This window comes from Myxocyprinus asiaticus, chromosome 12, assembly GCF_019703515.2.
Source record: "Myxocyprinus asiaticus isolate MX2 ecotype Aquarium Trade chromosome 12, UBuf_Myxa_2, whole genome shotgun sequence".
Lineage (NCBI taxonomy): Eukaryota > Metazoa > Chordata > Actinopteri > Cypriniformes > Catostomidae > Myxocyprinus > Myxocyprinus asiaticus.
In genome coordinates, this window is record NC_059355.1 from 32,968,115 (window position 1) to 32,991,919 (window position 23,805).

The window sequence follows — 23,805 nt, forward strand, 5'->3', positions numbered from 1 at the left end:
TCAGAATACAGTGCCTGACAGAATAGCTGACACACTCATTTTACAATGGCAGCATTAAGTGTTGACATTACCAGCAATGTCATAATGAGGCCACATATTCTGCCCTGAACCTTAAGGTGCCTTAAGCACAAACCCATTGACTGCCAGCTGCTCCATTTTTATCTATGAATTCTATGATCAGCTCAAACTCATTGTCCCACAATGACATTGATTACCATTGGCTACTTTTGCAATATTCCACATAGCATACCTGAATAATTATTTAATTTCCACGCTTAATATATCTGGAAGTTATATAATGTATAGCTGTAGTGTGTACCTTTATTCTAACACAATGTTTATATTTCGTGAAAATAGATTGTGTGTACCAGATAAAAATACTGTATGCCTCATGGCATATTTTATTAATGGCCCATTTTTTGTAGCGTGACAGCATGCTGTATGCTCTCATTTTGACACTAAGGAAATTATTAGGTTGATAATAGGTTGGAAATTCTGCCCTGAACCTTATGGTGCCTTAAGCACAAACCCATCGACTGCCAGCTGCTCCATTTTTATCTTTGAATTCTATGATCAGCTCAAACTCATTGTCCCACAATGACATTGATTACCATTGGCTACTTTTGCAATATACCACATAGCATACCTGAATAATTATATAATTTCCACGCTTAATATATCTGGAAGTTATATAATATATAGCTGTAGCGTGTACCTCTATTCTAACACATTGTTTATATTTAGTAAAAATAGATTATGTGTTACAGTTATGCAAGATATGGAAGCCATATGCTACCCAGATAAAAAACTGTATGCCTCATGGCATATTTTATTAATGGCCCATATTTGTAGCATGACAGCATATTGTATGCTCTCATTTTGACATTAAGGAAATTATTAGGTTGGTGATAGGTTGGTTTTGACAGGTTATTTTTTATATGCAAAATGTGAATGTTTTAAATGAAAAAAACTATTAATTTAAATCATTGTTAAGCCTCTCTGGTCCAACACAACAACTTTGACAACAGCTCGTGTAGGCCTATTGTATTTTCACTCCAAAAAAAATGCTCCTTTTACTTTTTTTTTACTCTTATTTTCATTGCATCATTTGTTTGTTATTACTTTTGTTTTGCAACTGCACAAAGAATGTTCTAGCAAATCCATGTAATTGGGAGTTTTAGTTGCCTTCAGAGAGGACAATACTGCATCCACATTTTCTATGCCTGTAATCATTATTTACTGTCTGTCACTCAGAAAGAAGTTTCCACACAAGACATCGCTTTTATAATATAAGAAGTGTATTCCTAAAATCATTCTTAATGCTGATTTTTAATAAAGCTTCCTTCAAAGAAGGATCTTTAAAAAAAAGATCCTGCAATGATGTTGATATGATGTTAAACAGCAAAATATGGTTTAACAATATATTGTTTTGGTCTATATATTAATTTATTTGGAGTTTGGGTGTATAAACCTTTTTTAAAGGCATATGTTTTTTAACTGTATAGGTAAAAAAATAAATAAATACATTATTGATTAACATTTTTAACACTGTAGATATCCTTCTTTTTTATTTATATATACTGGAGTTACATTCTCAAACTCAAATAAATACAAATGTTGTACTGTATGTTTTAGACCAGAAACTAAAAACATTCAATGTATGTCACAATACCACTACACTACCACTTATTAAGAAACCAGCCTTAAGGAAGGCTTTCAACATGTGCTATATATATTCATTTTACAAAACAGCTTTTGATGTTTCTATAATACAAATTTTGCTGTGTTTTACTATATATAAATCTAGATCTGTCTAGATCTAAAATATTGTGCACTAATGTTTTAATGCTTTGGCAAGTTTAAAATTTCCTCTCCCTTGATGATTATCTCCAGAGCTCTCCCGCCACCCATTGTAATTGCAAGCCAGAACTGGATTGGCTCTTGAGTTGTTGGCTTTGGGCCAGCAGCCTCTCTCCATATAACAGAGGAGTGTTGGAAGACAAATTCTTAAAGAGAGAGGAGACAACAATTCATGGTGGTGAACTAACTCTGCAAACCTAAACTGAACAGCTCAGAAAATGTGTAAGGGATTAGCTGCCCTGCCCCAGACATGTCTGGAAAGGTAAGCTCTGTCAACCATCTTAGCATCATGATTTACACAAATTCACCAATGGAACGTTTTGTCTTGTTAGCCAGTTACTTTAAACTTTGAAATTTTGGGATTATAGGCATGTGTGTTAAACTCTCAAAAAGATTATACAGTTGAGAATGTTTGTAAGTTGGTGCCTGGTACCTTGTGTTTCTACAAGTTTAATTATATATTTCTGTCTTTATCTATAAAAGGTATAGATCCATTGCATGTGGGAAAATGGAACTTAAAGGAATATTCCGGGTTCAGTACAAGTTAAGCTCATTCAACAGCATTTGTGGCATAAGGTTGATTACCACAAAAATGTATTTCGACTCATCCCTCCTTTTCTTAAAAAACAAAAACAAAACAAGAATCTGTGATACAGTGAGGCACTTAATATGGAAGTGAATGGGGACAATCCAAAAACATTAAAATACTCACTGTTTTGAAAGTATAGTCACAAGACGTAAACAATATGCGTGTTAACATGATTTTAGAGTGATAAGATCACATACTATCCTTTTCTGTGTAAAGTTATAGCCAATTTTACAACTATGTTGCCATGATGATATAAACCCTAAAATGACTGTTAAAGCAATTTAAACAACTTTACAGTTAATTTTTTTTAAAAATGTAAATAAAAAATAAAATAAAAAATACACAATTATTTAACAGAATAATTAATATACGTGCTTTCATAAAGTTATAAGCGTTATATGAAAAGCTAGACAACACTGTCCAAAAATTCTAATTTTAGGATTTGGTCTTAGTTAGCTGAGAAATGTGTGCATTGATGTCAGTTTTTTTTTTTTAAGCAATCAATGATCAATTGATCTTTCAGTGTCACAGAAAATTAACTGTTCACCAAACTTCAATAAATTACCAAATTTGTCTGACATCATTGCATCCACACTCATCTGTGAAGAATTAGTTGTATTTGTGCTCAATGGAATTTAGGATATTAGATCCTTTCTCAACTCTACAGGGACAGTTAAGGATAGTAAAGAGGTCAGCTGAACACCTTTACTATCATTGATTTCAAGGGGGAAGTAGAATATGTTGTTTTAGTGTCTCGTCTGTCAAACTGTAGTAATTACTGTGGTGATGACAACTAGACAGGTCAATGAATAATACATTTTGAAGAGAAGGTTTCCATAGCTACAATGATAAATACTAAATAGCACCAAATATCAAAGACTAAACTGAATGTATCCTTAGAAGTTATACTGTATATGCATGCTTTTTGCAGGTATCTTGTACATATAGCAAATGTGTCCCAGTTGTTCACCTCAACAACATTTATATTGAAATTACGTTATAGATGATCATAATAATCGTATATTAATGTACATTAAAACATTCATGGACATTTGGATTGGTTTGTGTCATTCTCAGGGCTAAGGAAATCAAGACTAAATTGGGAACTCTGCTTCAGAAGCCAGAGAATTCCATCGACCTTATCATCCCCTACCAAGAAAAGCCAGAGAAGAAACCAGAGAAGCTTCAGAAGTGAGTTCCTCTTGGCTCCCTTCGCTTTCCCTTCCTCTTTGTCTCTCTTTTGCTGATGGATACTTCAGATCCACATGTCTTCTCTCATGCCTTGCATACTCGTAGATAGAAAGTCAATAAATACAAAGAGCAACTTGAAACTTAAATCATGTTGTCTTCCACTCACAGAAAGCAGCCCTGACACTTTAGTCGCATTTGAAAATGCATGAATGCAATTGCATTACATAACAAAATATCAAAGCAAGTGGTATCTGCAAGCAAATGATGCCACTGTAGATCTCAGAACGTTTACATAACATAGCCAATTTGTGATGTTCATTAAACCTGGTGTCAATGTGATTGTAAGTGTATGTATGAAGTTCACACAGGTGTCCTAGCAGAGCAGCACAGGTGTAAGACAACATTGACATTAACATTGACATTATTGTGACGATGCATTTACATTCCATAATAAAGTAATCCTCATCAATTATACCTCACTCATCATATCTGTTTCCCGATCAAAAAAACAGTAATTGTGACATTTATTCATCCTCATTCAGATTATAAAATAGCTTCATCCAAACAAAACAGCATATTCCTTACCGTTCAAGAGAATTAACCTATTCCTCAAAACAGTCATTCATTCATTGCAGTTACCAAAACAAAGATGGCGACGTTTTGGCCCAACCTCGGAATACCTTTATTTTTGATGATGCGAGAGCAGAAAAAGATGGTGGCCATAAGAGTTGTGACCGAGCTCCTTTAGCAGACTCCTCGAGTGGCATTTTATTGTTTCTCGTGACACAAAGTTATTCCGTCTAGTTCTGCCCTAGTAATCCTAAGGACAGCACAATGGACAAGAATATCCAATCTCTCTGCAGCTGGTTGTTGTGAAAACTGAGCGTGCACAGTGATAATCCCTAATTGGATGGCAATTATTTTACATGGGGACGTGAGGTAATTTCAGCATTTACAGGGGGTAGTCAGTGATTTTATTGCTGTCCGCATCCGAAATGTAGGTGTTTTTCTCCCACCTCCCGTGAGAAAATTCTCAGCCAAATTACCTACTGTTTTTTGACGACTAAGGTCGTGTGGTAATTAATTACCATCCGAATCCACATCTCTGAGTTCATAATCCAAAAGCTGTTTTGGAAATCCTTTTTGACCACTGCTACTGTAAGTGCCATACATTTGCGCTGCGCGTGGTAACACCTCTGGCAGTAATGGACTGTTTTGAAAGTTGGAGGATTGTGTAACAGAAATTTTTGAAATAATTCACAATAATAAAATTACATCGCCGCTCCACCACAGTGAGTGGGAACTCTTTAAGTAGAAGGGAAAGAAAAATGAGAGCCAGATAACTGAAACGGTCCATTATTATGGTAGCAATGTAATAAAATGGTAAAATATCAAATTTTAATTTAGAATCGTTTACTAATTACATTTATACATAGGGCTTGCATGACTACTCGTTTATACGGGTCGAGTAGTCCCAGAAAGGTTGCCGGGTTAATATCTTAAAAGGTTTAATTTCCACTTCCACTTTTTAAACACCGACAGATCATTCCAAATGATGTCTGTCATTTTGTTAGATAAAACATAAGAAAACCATTTTTACCATAGCTCCTCAAATTTCATTTTAACTATCTTTAATGTCCTTGATGTGTGCGGCTTCTATATCTCCTTGCGTGCGCTTAGGAGAGAGTGCAACTGAGGTGATGCAGGCAACAAAACATGCGTACCCCATTGACAGATTTATTTGGCTGCGTTGATAAACAGTCTTGTCCCTACAGTTTCTTGATTCATTTAATTGCTCTTCGCAAGAATTTTGGCTTGTTCCGTGTGTGAAAATGTACACTGTAAATGTCCGCAGCACTTTGCAGTGCGGTTCCCTCATGCTTTAAAAAAATTATTTTCAATTTAGCGTAATTCCAAACATATTTAAACGCAAATACAGAGGACACAGTTTGTGGATTGACAACCCAATCTCATGAAAAGTCGTTCATAATTTACGAGTTGGCTATTTCGTATGGTCTCGCACGATGTTGTTCACATAAACTTGTACGACTTCGTTACGTGCAAATTCCCGGATGTCTAATGTGGAAGTAAGCGCAAGTTTCGCGCATGAGGCGTTAAGGACATACTTATTAATACTGTGTCCTTACCCAAACCCCTTATCTAAACTTAACCAATCAGTAGAGTGTGTAAACATGATAGTAGCTGTTGTGTGTGACAGAAGTAATTGTCGCGTATTAGATGGAAAGGATGTCCAGCGACATCATTGGCTGTAATGAAAGTCGTAGGAATTCAAACGAGTGCAGTCGCACTATATCATACGAATTAGCCAAATTTAGAAAAGTCGTACGAATCCTGACGATTTTGCCATGAGAGTGTGTTGGGATTGATGAATTTTCCATATAACAAGCACAACTGCAATCATGTAATCGACAAAAAGTCTTGCTCATCCCCCGTGATTTAATTTTCATCCGAACGCATGAGTTTTATCACAGAGGAGCAGTGAAAATTCACCCTGAGAAACAATTGCTGTCCAAATAGGGCTAAAGTCAGAGTTCTGGGAAATCGCTTTCTGGAGGTATGGAGTGGAATTATACGCTCTCTTAAGGCCCAAACATACTTCACGTAAGTACACGAATGCAGACGCACCTTGCTACGCGAGCTCGATTCCACGTGTCATTGCGTAGTGAAATGTGTCAGCGCTCAATTCATAACCCAACTCAAGTACGCGTTGCATTCTTGCCGCAAGGGGCACTAGAGCGGATTTTCTGTTTTCAGTCAACAACTGTCATGGCGGAGCAGCAATTTGAGGAGAGTCTTGCCGAACAAGTTAGATTATACAAACATATTTACGACCTCTCGTCCCCTCTCCATTCAAATAAAACAGCGATTGAAAATGCTTGGCAAGAAATTGCAGCTTCCCTAAATTCTGATAATGACACTGTAAAGGGAAAATGGAAACAACTACGGGACCGATTTGTCCGAGCCAGGAAGAAATGGAAAGCCATCCACAGCGGAGATGCCGCAACTAGCTATGGATATCCAGTCATTTTGGACATGTTGTGATGGCTTTTTGACTTCATAAATCACCAAACCACAGAGTCAAATTTTCGTAATTCTGTTTCGTGGCGCCTAAAAAAAAACTCTATCGCCTCCTTGTGGTGTGAGGTTTGCAACCGCCAGAGCAATGCAAGAGGGCACGTAAAGTATGTACAATGGGACCATGCATAGGCCATGCATTGGCCAATTGGGGTTAGGGGATAGAATATAAAATTTGTACAGTATAAAAAATGAAAACCCAATGTGTGTGTGTGTGTGTGTGTGTGTGTGTGGGCAGGTTTAAGTGGATTACGAGGACTTTTTTTAGGTTACAAACTGGCAATTACAAGGGTAATATACTATAAATGTGTTTTATGAGGACATTTCTAGTGTCCCCATAATTCAAATCGTTTAAAAATCATACTAAACGATGTTTTATTGAAAATGTAAAAATGCAGAATTTTTTTTGTGAGGATTAGGTTTAGGGGTAGGGTTAGAGTTAGGGTTAGGGGATAGAATCTATAGTTCGTACAGTATAAAAATCATTATGTCTATGGAGAGTCCTCATAATGATAGTTGCACCAATATGTTAATGCATGTATAGTGCTCTAAATCTAATAGTCAAAGATATTGTGTGAACCGATTTTTATAAAAACATGAATTCTCTGCCCATCGTTGAAACATATGTGAGAAAGAAAAGGCTGGACAGTGAAGAGCAAGTGAGGGTGATAGAGAGAAATTGGGGAAGACCATGTTAGTACATCCTGTAATGGAAAAGTGCAAAGAGAATGTTTATAACATAAATTGTATCTAAATTGCCCATAAAAAAATAATAAATAAAAAAACATTTACAGAAAACTTTGGCTCCCTTTCACTTACGTAATAACTTGTGCAAGTGTCATTTACGGGCTAGTTTATTTAGGCAGCTTAAAAAAACACAAGGGCCTGTTTAGAAGGCAAGACTTTGTGGATTGAATCCACTAGAGTTGGGACTTCACCTCAGTGATGAAGTTAGGCTGATATACTTGTATAATACATTGTGTAAGCTGAATAAGGTCTTTTTGGACAAGAAGAGACAAGAATTGTAAACAAACTTAGACTGAACATATGTCTTTGTTAGTTCGTTAACTCTTCTTGTATGTTACATCCTCCCAAACAAATCTTGACAATAAAGGATTCATAAGAAGGTGTAGATATTGAATGAGATTTGTAAGGGTGACATAACCCTTGCAAAAAAGTATGATGGTGGTACTATGATACACTGGTAATGCCATAGCACTTTGGTATATTTACATGGTACTCTTACGTGGTAAATGTCCAAAGGACCATGGTAGTACCAAGGTACTTTTTGGTACTTTTAAGTGAATTTAATTCTATTCAGAATGCACACTGAAACATCACGTTAAAGGGATAGTTCACACAAAAATTTTAATTCTGTCATTATTTACTCACCCTCATGTTCCAAACCCATATGACATTCTTTCTTCCATAGAACACAAAAGGGGATGTTAGGCAGGATGTTTTGGGACTGACAGCCTCTGTCACCATTTACTTTCACTGACTACCCCCAAAGTTAATATCCTCCTTTTGTGTTCTGTGGAAGAATGAAAGTCATATGCATTTGGAGCAACACGAGCGAGAGTTAATGATGACAAAATTAAACATTTTCAGTGAACTATCCCTTTAACACCTTATTTTGCTGGCATAAGCACCATCAGCTAGTTGCGAGAAACCCCTTAAGTTATAAAGCCCTTAGTAACAATTAGGGGTTTCTTGTAACTGGGCCCACATTTCTGGAACACATCATGTGAAATTTTTTACAAGTGTTAAAAAAAATGAATTACAGTACAAGCTAGTGGATAGGGTAATGTGTTCCTCCTTACGTTGCCGGGTGATGCACAATGCAAAACTAAGCCAAAGTGTTTCACTTTTTCTTGAAAACAACACAAGAACGTACCCCATATCACAATGACATCACCAAACTCAGAATAGAGCCACAAAGATTGTTTATGGAAACAGTCTGTTGGCCATGGTTTCTTATGATGGCAGAAAACTAAATTAAGGACTTTGCTTGTTTCGTTCAGACCTTCACCTGAAGAGGCAGCTCAGTGGTGTGAGTCCCTTGATAAGGTCCTCTCCAACAGCTGTAAGTACTATGTTTATCCTTTTTTTTATTTTTTATTTTTATGCAAAGAGTGTAACAGTATTTACATGTAACAAATACAAAATAACCAAGGGAAACAAACATACATACCAACGGCCAACATGACAAGCCTATCTCCTATATGTATATATATTTGTGGGTGTGGGTGTAAGTGTATCTGGGTGTTGGGATGGAAGCATATAAACAAAAGAACATCTAGAAATGTATAACAGATATAACAATAGTAAAAACAACAAATAATAATGACAATAATAATAATAATAATAATAATAATAAACTCAATTAATTAAGAATGGGGGGGGGGGGGTTGGAGGACGAGGAAGAGGGCAAAAATTAATAATAGTAGTAGTAGTAATAATAATAATAATAATAAATTATTATAAGGCTGCCTCTGATCTCTCCGTGGCCACACCATAAGTTAGTCCCCCACCCATGTCATGCCACAACGGGCCGTCAGGGAGAGATGCCGCGGGGCACAGGGCCCAAGGCCCATATCCCCATCCCCATGACACTCCCCACATGCCTGTGTTGTTTTTTTTTTTTTTGTTGTTGTTGTTTTTTTCCCTTACTTGATGCATTCATTGTTAAACTCTTAATAGGTGTGTATGTGTGTCAACTAGTGTGTGATGCATTAAAAAAGTGAGGCGTGCAGTGTAGAACCAGCCCAGGGCAAAGCCCAGGCCTCCACACACATGCCATGCTTACCCTGTGTTGTTGTGTTCTCTTTTTCTGTTCTTTTTTTCTCCTTTTCTCCCTTCCCTTTTCTCCTTTTTCTGATGTATTCCTTGTTAAGCTCTTAATAGATGTGTATGTATCTCAGCTAATATGTGATGCAAAAAAAAAAAATAAAAAAGAAGCGAGGCATGCAATGCAGCACCAGCCCAAGGCAAGAAATCTAGGGTGTATGAGTGCGGGGAGATGGCGGGAAGGTACAAGCCCCAGGCCCCAGGCCCCACACCACACCCACCCACAACTAATCCCCACTGCACTGGACATGGACTGGGATGCCACGGCCTACTGGGGTCCCGAAACAGAGAAAAAAAAGAAAAGAAAGAAAATCAATCAATTAATGAATCTTTATATGTATTTAACTAGGTTCAATATTAATCAGTGTTGTTACCTCTTCCTAATCCCCCCCCCCCCATCATATGTGGATGTAGATACATGTGTATTGTTGTGGTTGGTTTCAGACAAAGAAGGTCAGCGGATTCATGACTGTTGAAAGGTAATGAGAGATGATCAAGAGTGGTGTAATTCTAGTGTATTGTTTTGAACAGAAGTGGAGAGGTTTTCCATGGAGATGTAATCTATTAGTAAGTTTTTCCAAGATGCAATATGTATGGTGTTCCTTGATTTCCAGTTCATGAGAATAGTTTTCTTGGCGATATTTAGTGCCACTAGGAGTAATTGACTGTTTGTGTTGTTTAAATTGATTATGGATATGTCACCTAGTATACAGAGGGAGGGAGACATTGGGATGTGACATCCCATTAGGACGGATAGTGATTCAGTGACGATTTCCAAAAAAATTTAATTGGGGTGCAATGCCAAATGGCGTGGACATAGGTGTCTGGGTTATTTTGTGTGCAATGTGAGCAGGTTTCTGAAGTAAATCCCATTTTAAACAATTTCCGTCCAGAAATCTTTGAAGTACCTTATACTGTACAAGTTGCAGGTTGGTGTTTTTTGTCATGAAGTAGATATTTTTACAGATTTGTGTCCAGAAATCGGCATCGGGAGTAATGGATAAGTCTGATTCCCATTTAGCATTTGGTAAGCTTAATGTATTGTCTGATTTTGATATTATTCTGTACATTTTGGAGAGTAGTTTTTTTGAGGAGGATATATTAATTAGCTCTGAGATTAAAAGGGAAAGGTCTAGGTTAATGGTCCGAGTGTCGATTTTTGATTGGATAGATGATTTGATTTGTAGGTATTCCAAAAAACATTTACCACTGATGCCGTTTTTCTGGACCAAGTGGGAAAATGAGGCCAGGTTATTATTATGAAGGATGTGTTGAAGTTGTGTGATGCCCTTTTCTGCCCATGTGCGAAAGTTAAGTGGCTTTTTGTTAACTGTAAGATCTGGGTTATTCCAAATGGGGGTGTATTTAGATGGTGCAAGAGGGGTGCTTGTGATTTTATTAAATTTCCGCCAGGCTGTCAGAGCTGCTGCTATTGTTGGCATTTAAAACAGGAGTGTTTTTTGATTGTATGACTATAGGAGGGTAAGGCTGAAATGTGAATGTCCTTACAAATTGTTTGTTCAACATCTATCCATGTGTTTTCTGATGGGTTAGGATGAATCCATTTGTATATATTTTGAAGCTGATTGGCCAGAAAGTAATGGTAGAAATTAGGTGCGACTAGTCCTCCTTGTGTTTTTGGTTTCTGTAGGGTAGTCAATTTAATTCTTGGGGTCTTATTTTTCCAGTAGAATTTGGTAATGATTGAATCTAGAGATTTAAACCAGGTGAGGGTGGGTTGTGTTGGAATCATTGAGAATAAATAGTTTAGTTTAGGGAGTATAGTCATTTTAATTACTGATATTCTGCCCGTAATGGATAGTGGTAAGTTCATCCAGCGTTGAAAATCATCGTCTATTGTTTTGAATAACGGAGTAAAGTTAAGTCCAAACAGCTCTGACAGCCTGGGGGAAATATTATTACTATGTTTATCTTAATGGCCATTCGGTTGCATTTTGCATCTGAAATATTCTTTCAGAAACGACCACTGATTGGAAGGTTTAGTTTATCAGTTGGGTTTCTAAAACCCATTTAGGACTTTGTTTATATCTGCTGGCTGGGAACCTCACGAAAATCTATGAAGTTACACTGATGCACTTGATTTGGTATGTGTAAACTGCTTGTACTTGAGCAGTCAGATTAATCTTTAGATGCTGCACTCTTGAGAAAATGTTCCTAACAGTAGTTTAGTTAAAAGAAATGGATCTCTCTGTCTGATTTACCTATGAACACACATTGCTGTGTGCACTCAGATTTATACACACAAAGCGAAACAGTTCTGTGAAGATTTACACACACACACAGTTTTAGGAAACTACTTTAAAACAGAGACTAAAAACAGTTCAAGGAACGAGAATGATAACCGAAAAAGAACGCTATTTTTTTTTTTTTTTTTTTTTTTTGCAGTAACCGTAAACAGGAACAAAAATCCCTTTGAACTGTTCCGAAGTGAAATATTATTTTTAAATGCTGGTAACCAGTTAATAATCGGTCAGTTTTGTTCCGATAGCATTTTTATGAAGCCAAAGTCCAAAAGGGTTTATCACAGTATATTTTTGGAATGACACCACTTCCTGTTGCATGGAAAGATGAGGCTTCTTTATTTATTTTTTCTACTAATAATGTCCAACAGTGTGCATACACCACTGGAGATTTGTCATTTTTTATGAAAGTCATGAAAATTCCCACCACCGTGTCATTTCTAAAAAAAAATGTTTCTTTGTTTTCACAAAACATCACTTGTCTAATATTTTATCTCAAGCATGCTCTTCACTGCTTCACTGATACTTTTGTCGACTTGTTTAATAAGTACACTAACTTTAGAAAACAACTTTATTAGGGCAAAATTGTTTGGTGTGATGGAAATGACACCACAGTGGGACAGCTGTAATTTTTGAAAAATTGATAGGCATCATTTTCACGCAATAAATATTAAATGTTTATTTCACTCTTTTTTTTTACATTGACTTAGTTTTAAACATGTAATAATTTGTATATTTATAATGAAATTTCATAGTTTTAAATTAAAAGTCTGGGTCTGGGACAAGGCTAAATTAATAACATCTATAAAAAAGGCATTAGCAAAGTACCAAAAAGGCCAGGTAAAATGTTTCTAAGTTGTTATATGACCTTCAGTTAACAAAAAGAAAAAAGTTTAACTACTTGTAGCTATACTCGTATTCCTTGTACTGCGCACACACTTACCTAATGCTCTTACCATCCTCACTGAAATTAAAGTTTATCTTATATCTAGGCACACTTAAACGAGATGCCTTTAAAACACTGTTGAAATCTCTGAACAAACCAGTATGCTTTTAAACAAACCAATCTACAGTATTGCAGTAGGCTATAATTGGAATTCCAGCAGCTGTTTTGAGATGTAAATGTTCTGTCTCAAGTGGTTTATCGAACTTATCAAAAACAGCACTTTGACATCAACAACAGCTTTATCTATCATTGCAAGACTTTTTCTTGCAATTTCAAGAACTCATTTACTGACTTGTTGGTTCTCCACTGAAAACATTTGAACACAAACAAACATATAAACAATCAAAATAGCTAAAAAGCTCCTTTGTTCGATTGCACAGAAGGGCTTTGTTAAAAGTTAATTATGTTGCTCCATATTACTGGGAAAACAAACCTTTGTTTTCAGTTATTTATTTTTTAATATATAGGTTCAGATAGGTTTACCTGTATGGATTTACTTTGGTATAATTAATTATTTGTTTGCCAACTAAACTAATTAATCTTTCTGCACTGTATGTATCTAGGGTGTGTGTGTGTGTGTGTGTGTGTGTGTGTGTGTGTGTGTGTGTGTGGGCAGGTTTAAGTGGTTTACGAGGAAATTTTTTTAGGTTACAAACTGGTAATTACAAGGGTATTATGCTATAAATGTGGTTTATTTCTAGTGTCCCCATAATTCAAATCGCTTATAAATCATACTAAACAATGTTTTATTGAAAATGTAAAAATGCAGAAAGTTTTCTGTGAGGGTTAGGTTTAGGGGTAGGGTTAGGGGATAGAATCTATAGTTCATACAGTATAAAAATCATTATGTCTATGGATAGTCCTCATAACGATAGCTGCATCAACATGTGTGTGTGTGTGTGTGTGTGTGTGTGTGTTTGTGTGGGTGTGTTGGGGGGGGTTCAGGTTTGGGTGGCTTACGAGAACTTTTTGTTTAGGCTACAAACTGGTATTTACAAGGGTATTATGCTATAAATGTGGTTTATGAGGACATTTCTAGTGTCCCCATAATTCAAATCGCTTTAAAAACATACTAGCCTAAACAATGTTTTTTTGAAAATGTAAAAATGCAGAAAGTTTTTTGTGAGGGTTAGGTTTAGGGGTAGGGTTAGGGGATAGAATCTGTAGTTCATACAGTAAAAAAAATCATTATGTCTATGGAGAGTCCTCATAAGGATAGCCGCACCAGTGTGTGTGTGTGTGTGTGTGTGTGTGTGTGTGTGTGCATGTACATGTTTATACTACATTGTGGGGATCAAATGTCCCCATAAGGATAGTAAAACCTGAGATCACCTACCTTGTGGGGCCCAGCCAGTGGTCCAAATGAGGGAAATGGCTTATTAAACATACTAAATTATGATTTTTGAAAATGTAAAAATTCAGAAAGTTTTTTGTGAGGGTTAGGTTTAGGGGTAGAGTTAGGGGATAGAATCTATAGTTCGTACAGTATAAAAATCATTACGTCTATGAAGAGTCCTCATAAGGATAGCCACACCAACGTGTGTGTGTGTGTGTGTGTGTGTGTGTGTGTGTGTGTGTGTGTGTGTCTGGATAACTGCTATAGTAAAGTCTTTGTCCAGTCCTTTATGTCCTTTTTTTTTTGGAATGAATTTAGCCTAAATAATGCCACATTGTGCATTTCTTCATTGCTTGTTGAAGTTAATTCACAAACAAACAATTGCAAGCTGATTTCTATGAAAAATCTGTATTGAATAGTCAATAATTACAAAAATGTATCCTTTAAATGCACAAAGCTAAATCAGGTGCCACTTGAATGCCGCATGCTGTTATTCTACATGGACTTGAGAGAGATTGCATTACGGGCTGTGTGCCCTAGGTATGCACAGCAATAATGTTTGGATAAGGTTAAGAGCTGGTGGGATGGGGTCTCTGGTGGCATTGTGTCGCCAACACATTAGTACAAAAAAGAACACACAGAGCTTTACACTCTAATGGATATTCAATATTTTGTATTCCATAGATGGCCTGGCCACCTTCATGAGCTTCCTGAGATCTGAGTTCAGTGAGGAAAACATTGAGTTCTGGGAGGCTTGTGAGGATTTTAAGAAGACCAAGTCCCCCCTGAAAATGGCCACTAAAGCCAAAAAGATTTATGAGGACTTCATTCAGACTGGTGGGCCCAAAGAGGTTTGTTTGTTTTTCAAAGATTTTTGTATAGCGCTAAACACACTCAGATTTCCAGTTAAGAAAAAAGCACAGTGCTTCGGAGGTAGGAGGAAGCAGTTCTTCCTCAGGCCCCTCACTCATGTCCTGTGAAAATATGTCTGATATCGCTTGGTTAGATCTCTGTGTAAATGCTGAGGCCCATGTTCTCCCCTCTTAACATCCCCAAGGAGCTATAAAAAACTTTAAAATGATGGTATATCTGCAAGCTTTTTTTTTTAAGGGAAATTACCTTTCATTAAAATGAATTGGCCTTCATAACATGGAGAAAGGTTATTAGAGAGCTACACATTACCCTATGTACCCTATGCATAAATAAGACATTTTCAGTTGAATCAAGTATTTTGGTAATCCTTTACAATAAGGTTCCATTCATTAACATTTTTTAATGCATTATAGGTATCATGAACTAACAATGAACAATGATTTTTCACAGCATTTATTCATCTTGGTTAATGTTGATTTATCAAAACACTATAATTCAGTGTTTATGTCAGATCATATTACATTAACTAAAGTCACCATGAAATTAAAATTCTCTCATCATTTACTCACCCTCCTGGCATCTCAGATGTGTATGACTTTCTTTCTTCTGCAGAACTCAATTAAGATTTTTAGAAGAATATCTCAGGTCCATTCAATGCAAGTGAATGGGTGCCAAACTTTTTAAGCTCCAAACTCCACATAACGGGAGCATTACAGTAATCCATATAACTCCAGTGGCTTAATCCATATTTTCACAAGCGATATGATAAATGTGGGTAAGAATCAGATCAATATTTAAGTTTTTTTATGTCATAAATTTCCCTCCCTGCCCAGTAGGGGGCAATATGCACAATGAATGTGAATCACCAAAAACAGAAGAAGGAGAAAGTGAAGGAAAAAGGACTCAAATATTGTTCTGTTTCTCACCCACACCTATCATAACGCTTCAGAAGATATGGATTTAACCATCAGAGTTGTCTGGATTACATTTATGTTGCCCTTATGTGAATTTTGGAGCTTCAAAATTTTGGCACCCATTCACTTGCATTGTATTGACCTACAGAGCTGAAATATTCTTCTACAAATCTTCATTTGTGTTCTGCTGAAGAAAGAAAGTCATACACATCTGGGATGGCATAAGGGTGAGTAAATGATGAGAGAATTTTCATTTTTGGGTGAACTAAACCTTTAACATTAATCAAGATTAATAAATGCTCTAAAAGTGTAGCTCACTGATAGTTCATATTAACTAATGTAGTTAACTGATGTTAACGAATACAACCTTATTACAAAGTGTTACCAGAATTTCAATATAAAAATAAATTTTTAGGGATAGCCCAAGCTATTTTCAAGTCAACACAAGTTTTATTTTGTGTCCAAATTATAACTACAGTACCACATTACTTAAAGGGTTACATAAAGGGTTGTTCATTTCTTACATTCAACGCCCTAACACCTTGAGGTCTTACTAAAGAGAAAAAAAAGTGACACAACCTAATGAAAATTAAGCTTTATGAATGCGACTGCTAATCTACAATATTAACCAGATCATTTTTCCCTGTAATGTAAATTCTAGTTGCTTTAGAGCATTGGCAAAAGCATATACATATATCATACTCTATGTATATATATTTTTAAATAACAAATGTCCAAAATGTCCAAACTTTTTCTGGTAGCCCAAAGGTTTCTGGTTCAAATCCAAGTTGGGGTCAGTCGTCTATGGACAGAAAAGTCACATAGACTGTCCTTGTTGTAAATGTACTGTAAGTCTCTTTAATTTACAAACTGGCAAATAATGTAATAATGATCACAACGTTGCTCAAATTAAACTTGAAATTAATTTGGAATTAAAACATCAAAGATGCACTCTTTGCATCAAGATCCTGCTGTGTGCTGAGGTGAAAAGCAAATGTGTTATATAATAGCTATTACAGTAGATAACATAAACACTCTAACCCTGATAATTTAACAATGTCCACTTGTTTCTAGGTAACTATAATTAATTTAAATCACTGAATTTTTAATAGTTTCTCACCATACTATTTTAAAATGACTTTAATTAGTCTGATTATATCTCCTCAGCATTTGTGTTCGGTTACATAATTTTTTGCTTCTTCTGTTTGTATTCAATGATGATCCAATACAAAATTGGAAATGATACAGGAAAAAATCCTTTGTCCATTGGTCTCTCTTAGTTAGTGCTCTCTTTGTAAAAGCAAGGCCTGCTTGGCAAGCTATAATAAGAGAATCACAGTAGAGCATTTTTTTCCATGAACTATCTAGTGCAGCCTTTACCCAGGGAAACCACAGGTATCTGTCTAAATTGGACTTGTCATTCTGCTTTATGTAGGGTTCTTTCACCAACTAGTCTGGAAGACTGTTGGTCATAATGTCTTTCTTGCTCATTAAGTTTGTTGTCCAAAGAAAGAAAGAAAGAAAGAAAGAAAGAAAGAAAGAAAGAAAGAAAGAAAGAGAGTGAAAGGCAGAAAGAAAGACATTACATATAATCATTGATTTTTTTATCTTGTTTTCAGGTAAACATCGACCACTTCACAAAAGATTTGACTCTGAGGAACCTGGTGGATCTTTCTCCTGCTACCTTCGAGCTGGCTCAGAGCCGAATCTTCACTCTGATGGAGAAAGACTCTTTTGGTCGGTTCCTGAGGTCTGAGCAGTATCGGGAACTTATCAAGTAAACTGACTTAACCAGTTGCAGGGAGACAAAAAAAAAAAAAAAAAAAAGGCAAGAAGAATCAGCACCACTTTCTTCAAGACAAAATTGTCTCATATGAACTTTAGTTTTTCTTTATAAATGCATAACATACAAAATACTACTTTTATTTTTACTGTTTAAGTCTTTAATATACTTTTTTGAACAAAATACATTGCTGAACCTCAATTAACACTGCCACATTGTTTATTTAAAACAAAAAACAAAATACAAAATTATATATGGGTATAAATGCATTTGTCTCCCTGCAGCTGACTGAATCAGCCCATTGCTAATGAGAACATCTTAACGTCAATTGTTTAGTTAATGTGATTCCTGCCCAGTGCTTTGAATGTCAAAGTCAAGAAACTCAATAAAGAAGTTATCAATCAGGGATTAAGAGAAATACCACTCCTCACAAAAGTGTGATTTGTCATTAGCAAACATTTGAATTGTACAAGTGCCAAGGGTTTGAAGCACCTCTTAAAATTTTGTAGATATGTCTGATTATTTGGAGTTACACTCTTTTCTGACCCCTGTAGACTAAATAAAGCTCTGAGACTGATCCCCGCTTGTTATTCATGGCTTTTCCAGTAAGTACAGAAGTGGTTCATGTACTTTTGATGAGGACATTCTGACCTGATCTTTTGTCCTCTTAGAAGAAGCATCTCAGCACCATCTAAAATGCAGGGAAAGGGCTGGGGAATGGGATATGGGAATGGGAAAGAAAAAACTTTTTTTGGGGGGTGGGGGGGGGGGATATCTGTGTTCATTGCTCAAATGGTAAACAGAAGGAAAACATGGAGAAGTAGCCCATTTAGTACAGAAAGCTTCACTATAAGTCAATGTAGAGAAAACAAGTGACGTGCTAAGATGCACTGCAGTCTCTGGGAACTTGTTGGTTGGTTACCGCTATTGAAAGTTGCTAAGATTGGAATATCAAGTAGGAGGGAATCTCTATAAAGCACTGGGCACAGTATCTTTTTATTCTAAAGGCAATGATCATTCCCATGCCAGTTTAAAAGCAGATTAGATCATGGAAACCCGAAACATCCAAACAGCAAAGGTTTACCAGAATGCCACACATACAGTACATTGTAAGTCTTATAAACTTGTAGTCTAGACAAGAATAATCAAACTACAATTATTACTTCCATTTACTGTTATTCAAAAACTTTTTTTGCCCTTAGCATGTGCAGCTATTAGAGTTCAATCATACGTTTTGAGAAGAATGGAAGTTACAGTGTGAAAGGCATATTAAACACCAAAATGTAACACAAGTGTGATGTTCAGTACACTTTTGCATGCTTTTTTTTTTTTAAAGTATGTTTTATCAGACACAAATACTCCTGCATGTTTCTATCTTTATCATACTACAATATTTGTGTAGCTGTGTGACTAAATATCCATTCATATTCATTGATATATAAGCACTGATAAGCAGGTGCTTTCAGAAGTCCTTACTGATGCCCCACAAATGCAATTTTTTTTTTTTTTGTTCACTAAAGGTCAGGTTTAGTTTAAGATGGCTATCAATAATTGGGCATCACCAACAAAAAACAACAACAACAATAAAGTGATTCAGATCAAGAACCAAGAAGACTGGACATTTTTAAATTTGATATGCAGTATTCCATATTAACGGCTTTAACATAATAACACTTATAATTATAAACCATATTACCATATAATTCTTTTTTTATTATTATTTCCTTTGGTCAAACTTTTAGCACAAAATTGAGGTAACTGCTGAAAATGTGTCAAGTTATCAGTAAGGACCGACAGAGTACCTTGCTCCTACAAGAAATCTGCATTAAAAACTATATGCATGTATGTCTGACTGTTTGATTCTTAATTTAAAAAGTAAAAACAGAAGAGATTGTCCTTATGGTTTCTGATAAAAAATGTGAGGCCTGAATTTGTCCTTTTCTTTAGCAAGGCTGGTAATGTAACAAAAGAAATTTCAACACATAAAAGTTTAACTCTAAAGCTTTGGATTACATTTGTTTTCCTCCTCTATATGATAAAAGTTATGAATCATCTTGGAATTACTCACAGTTGCTTGATGGCACTACATTGTGTCATGCATGGAATTTCAGTATTATTTGTATTCTCTGGTGAACATTTGTCTAAATCTTTAAAATGCCATATTTGAATAATAATGCAGCTGCTTCCTAACATTTCCTGAGCTACAAGCTCTTTCCTTCACAGCCTTTTCATTTAGCCACTTGACCAGAGTGTTTTATTCACCATGAGATGATTGAGTCTGTGTGGAGAATAGAAAGATATGAAGAAAAAAAAAAGATATAGAGAAAATGACTGAGAAAGAGAGAGAGAGAGAGAGAGAGAGAGAGAGAGAGAGAGAGACAGGAAAGCTGAGATGAAGCAGATGGGCAATGGAACATTTCCAAAATAAACATTGTCAGATGTAAACATTGTCCACATTCATTACCACTCTCATTCCTAGAAACAGACACATGACTCGTGGCTTGGGGTTAAGACCCTTGTGTACTAGCAGAACTGAAAAGACACAAGGCACCCTTTTCCTAAATGCCAAACAAAAGAGCATCTCTCAATTTTACTTTGGTGATGCTGACCTACAGTTTGGACAAAGTTGTTACTCATTAAATTGTTTTGGTTTGTACTTAACATTTGATAACTGGTCTTGGAGACGTACAATAACATAACTCATTTGATTTAAAAAACAAATGCAAATATCCAATTAATCTCTGCTTAATGTGAAATTATAAGGTCAGCCTCAATTGCACTACCACTAAAAGCTGATAAGAAGGGGGATTTGTATATGACTTAAAGTCAAATGTGAAATACTTATGTACTGTATAGAGACTTATTAAATTATTATATAAAATAGAGACTAAATACAACCACACCCAATGGAAAGACCTACATGTCATCTGTATCATTTCACATGTCCATTTCATGGTAATGTTAATTAGACAGGATGGTAATATTTTCCTCTTGGCATATAGAGTATATAATGCACTAAAATCAAATAAAATGTTCATGTTTTAGAAAGGTATTTTACATTCTATATCATGCACATTGTACACTATAATCTAATATTTGTAACCACAGTTAATGTGTGTATTACACATTTTAGTTGGGCATAACTCTAAATAGTTGAAGTGATATATACAGTTGTGCTCAAACGTTTGCATACCCTTGGAGAATTGGTAATATATGTACCATTTTTAAAGAAAACATGAGTGAGCAGGCAAAACACATTTCTTTTATTTCTTATGGGATTCATATTCACCTGTAGGTTATAACAGAATGGCACAATCATAAAACGAAACATGGCAACAAAGAAAAAAATGAAATTACCCCTGTTCAAAAGTCTGCATACCCTTAGTTCTTAATACTGTGTATTGCTCCCTTTAGCATCAATGACAGCGTGCAGTCTTTTGTAATAGTTGTCTATGAGGCCCCAAATTCTTGCAGGTGGTATAGCTGCCCATTCATCTTGGCAAAATGCCTCCAGGTCATGCAAAGTCTTTGGTCGTCTTGCATGAACCGCACGTTTGAGATCTCCCCAGAGTGGCTCGATGATATTAAGGTCAGGATACTGTGATGGCCACTCCAGAACCTTCACTTTTTTCTGCTGTAACCACTGGAGGGTCAACTTGGCCTTGTGCTTAGGGTCATTGTCATGCTGGAAAGTCCAAGAGCATCCCATGCGCAGCTTTCTTGCAGAAGAATGCAAATTGTCTGCCAGTATTTTCTGATAACGTGTTGCGTTCATCTTGCCATCAATTTTCACAAGATTCCCTGTGCCTTTAGAGCTCACACCCCCCCAAAACATCAGTGAGCCACCACAATGCTTCACAGTGGGGATGGTATTCTTTTCACTATATGCCTTGTTGACCCCTCTCCAAACATAGCGCTTATGGTTGTGACCATAAAGCTCTATTTTGGTCTCGTCACTCCAAATTACAGTGTGCCAGAAGCTGTGAGGCATGTCAAGGTGTTGTCGGGCATATTGTATCCGGGCTTTTTTGTGGCATTGGTGCAGTAAAGGCTTCTTTCTGGAAACTCGACCATGCAACTCATTTTTGTTCAAGTGTCATCGTATTGTGCTCCTTGAACAACCACACCGTCTTTTTCCAGAGCAGCCTGTATTTCTCCTGACGTTACCTGTGGGTTTTTCTTTGTATCCTGAACAATTCTTCTGGCAGCTGTGGCTGAAATCTTTCTTGGTCTACCTGACCTTGGCTTGGTATCAAGAGATCCCCGAATTTTCCACTTCTTAATAAGTGATTGAACAGTACTGACTGGAATTTTCAAGGCTTTGGATATCTTTTTACATCCTTTTCCATCTTTACAAAGTTCCATTACCTTGTTACGCAGGTCTTTTGACAGTTCTTTTCTGCTCCCCATGGCTCAGTATCTAGCCAGCTCAGTGCATCCACGTGAGAGCTAACAAACTCATTGACTATTCATACACAGACATTAATTGCAATTTTAAAAGCCACAGGTGTGGGAAATTAACCTTTAATTGCCATTTAAACCTGTGTGTGTCTGTATTAAGGCCAAATATTCAAGGGTATGTAAACTTTTGATTAGGGCCATTTGGGTGATTTCTGTTATCACTATGATTTAAAAAGGAGCCAAACAACTATGTGATAATAAATGGCTTCATATGATCACTATCCTTAAATAAAATATTTTTTTTTGCATGATCAGTCATATTTTCAAAATCAATGCCAAAATTTCACAGTTTCTGCCAGGGTATGAAAACTTTTGAGCACAATTGTATTAAAGTGTATATATAAGTCGGTTGTTCTTAAGAACATACACTTGGTTATTAGGTGTATTACAGGCATTATGAAAATAAATTCGAATGCATTAAGAATACCTTTATAATGCATTATGTATACAGGCTTCGAAAACAATATAAAGCCTTATCCAGGTGTAAGTGTATGTCTTACAACAGCTTAGATAAAGCTATAACAAGGCAAGTAAAGTATGATCCACTGGTGAATTATTTAGTGTGTGTGTGGGTTTGGGTGGTTTACGATGACATTTTTAAAGTTACAAACTGGTAATTACAAGGGTATTATGCTATAAATGTGGTTTATGAGGACATATCTAGTGTCCCCATAATTTCAATCACATACTAAACAATGTTTTTTTGAAAATGTAAAAATGCAGAACATTTTTTGTGAGGGTTAGGTTTAGGGGTAAGGTTAGTGGATAGAATCTATAGTTCATACAGTATAAAAATCATTAAGTCTCTAGAGAATCTTCATAAGGATAGCCGCACCAACATGTGTGTGTGTGTGTTGACTCTGATGCTAATCAGGCCCTAATGGCACGATGATGCTTTGCCTGCTATTTGTGCATGCACACAAATGGAAACAAATGAGGCTGAAATACACAAAACCAGAAACCAGATAATGACTGAGCAGGGCTAAGATGGCAGGTAAGATGATACTCTGTAAATACTCACTTCATGTTCATTTGTGTAGTAAAACCAGACCACTCTCATTATAGGGAGAATGGGTTTAGTTATTGTAACGTAAGGAAGGAAGTCACGAGAGCTAGATCTAGGTGCAGCGAAATAGTATTTAATAAAGTAAACAAAGTACAGATTAACGGGGTAAACACAGGAACAAAAGAAACATCCACGATGGGAAAAACACAGGAACAGAGAAACCATCTGTGATAGGAACGGGTCAAAGAACAGGAGGTCAAAACACATAACAACTGACAAAGAACAAGCAAACAACAGGGCATTATATACACAATGGGTAATGAGTAAATGAATGACAGGTGAAGACAATCAAGGACAGCTGGCAGTGATGAGGGCAGGGAATTATGGGAAGTGTAGTCCGGGAGGAATAGATGACAGGGGAGAAACACAAGGCGAACAACAGTGAATCATGACAGTTACGAACATGCATTGTTTGTGATAACTGCCTCCAGGATTTACACAAAGCATGTCTAATTTATTCTATGAAATCTAAATATAGAACTGGTAAGTTCAGCTCCAAATACCAAAGTTGTTTCTTCTTTAAGCAAATACCTAAACATAACAAAGCTATTACCATACCATAACAACGCTATTACATTG

The 23,805-nt window shown here is 36.2% G+C and overlaps 1 protein-coding gene across 1 annotated transcript; it reads left to right on the forward strand.

Annotated features, from left to right (window-relative positions):
- Window positions 1-1,974: 1,974 nt before the first annotated feature.
- Window positions 1,975-19,544, forward strand: LOC127449414 (regulator of G-protein signaling 5-like). The gene is made up of 5 exons (XM_051712821.1): window positions 1,975-2,122; window positions 3,527-3,640; window positions 8,761-8,822; window positions 14,814-14,980; window positions 17,536-19,544. Exons 1-5 carry the CDS (start codon window positions 2,079-2,081, stop codon window positions 17,695-17,697), a joined length of 549 nt encoding a protein of 182 aa, XP_051568781.1. The 5' UTR covers window positions 1,975-2,078; the 3' UTR covers window positions 17,698-19,544.
- The last annotated feature ends 4,261 nt before the right edge of the window (window positions 19,545-23,805 follow it).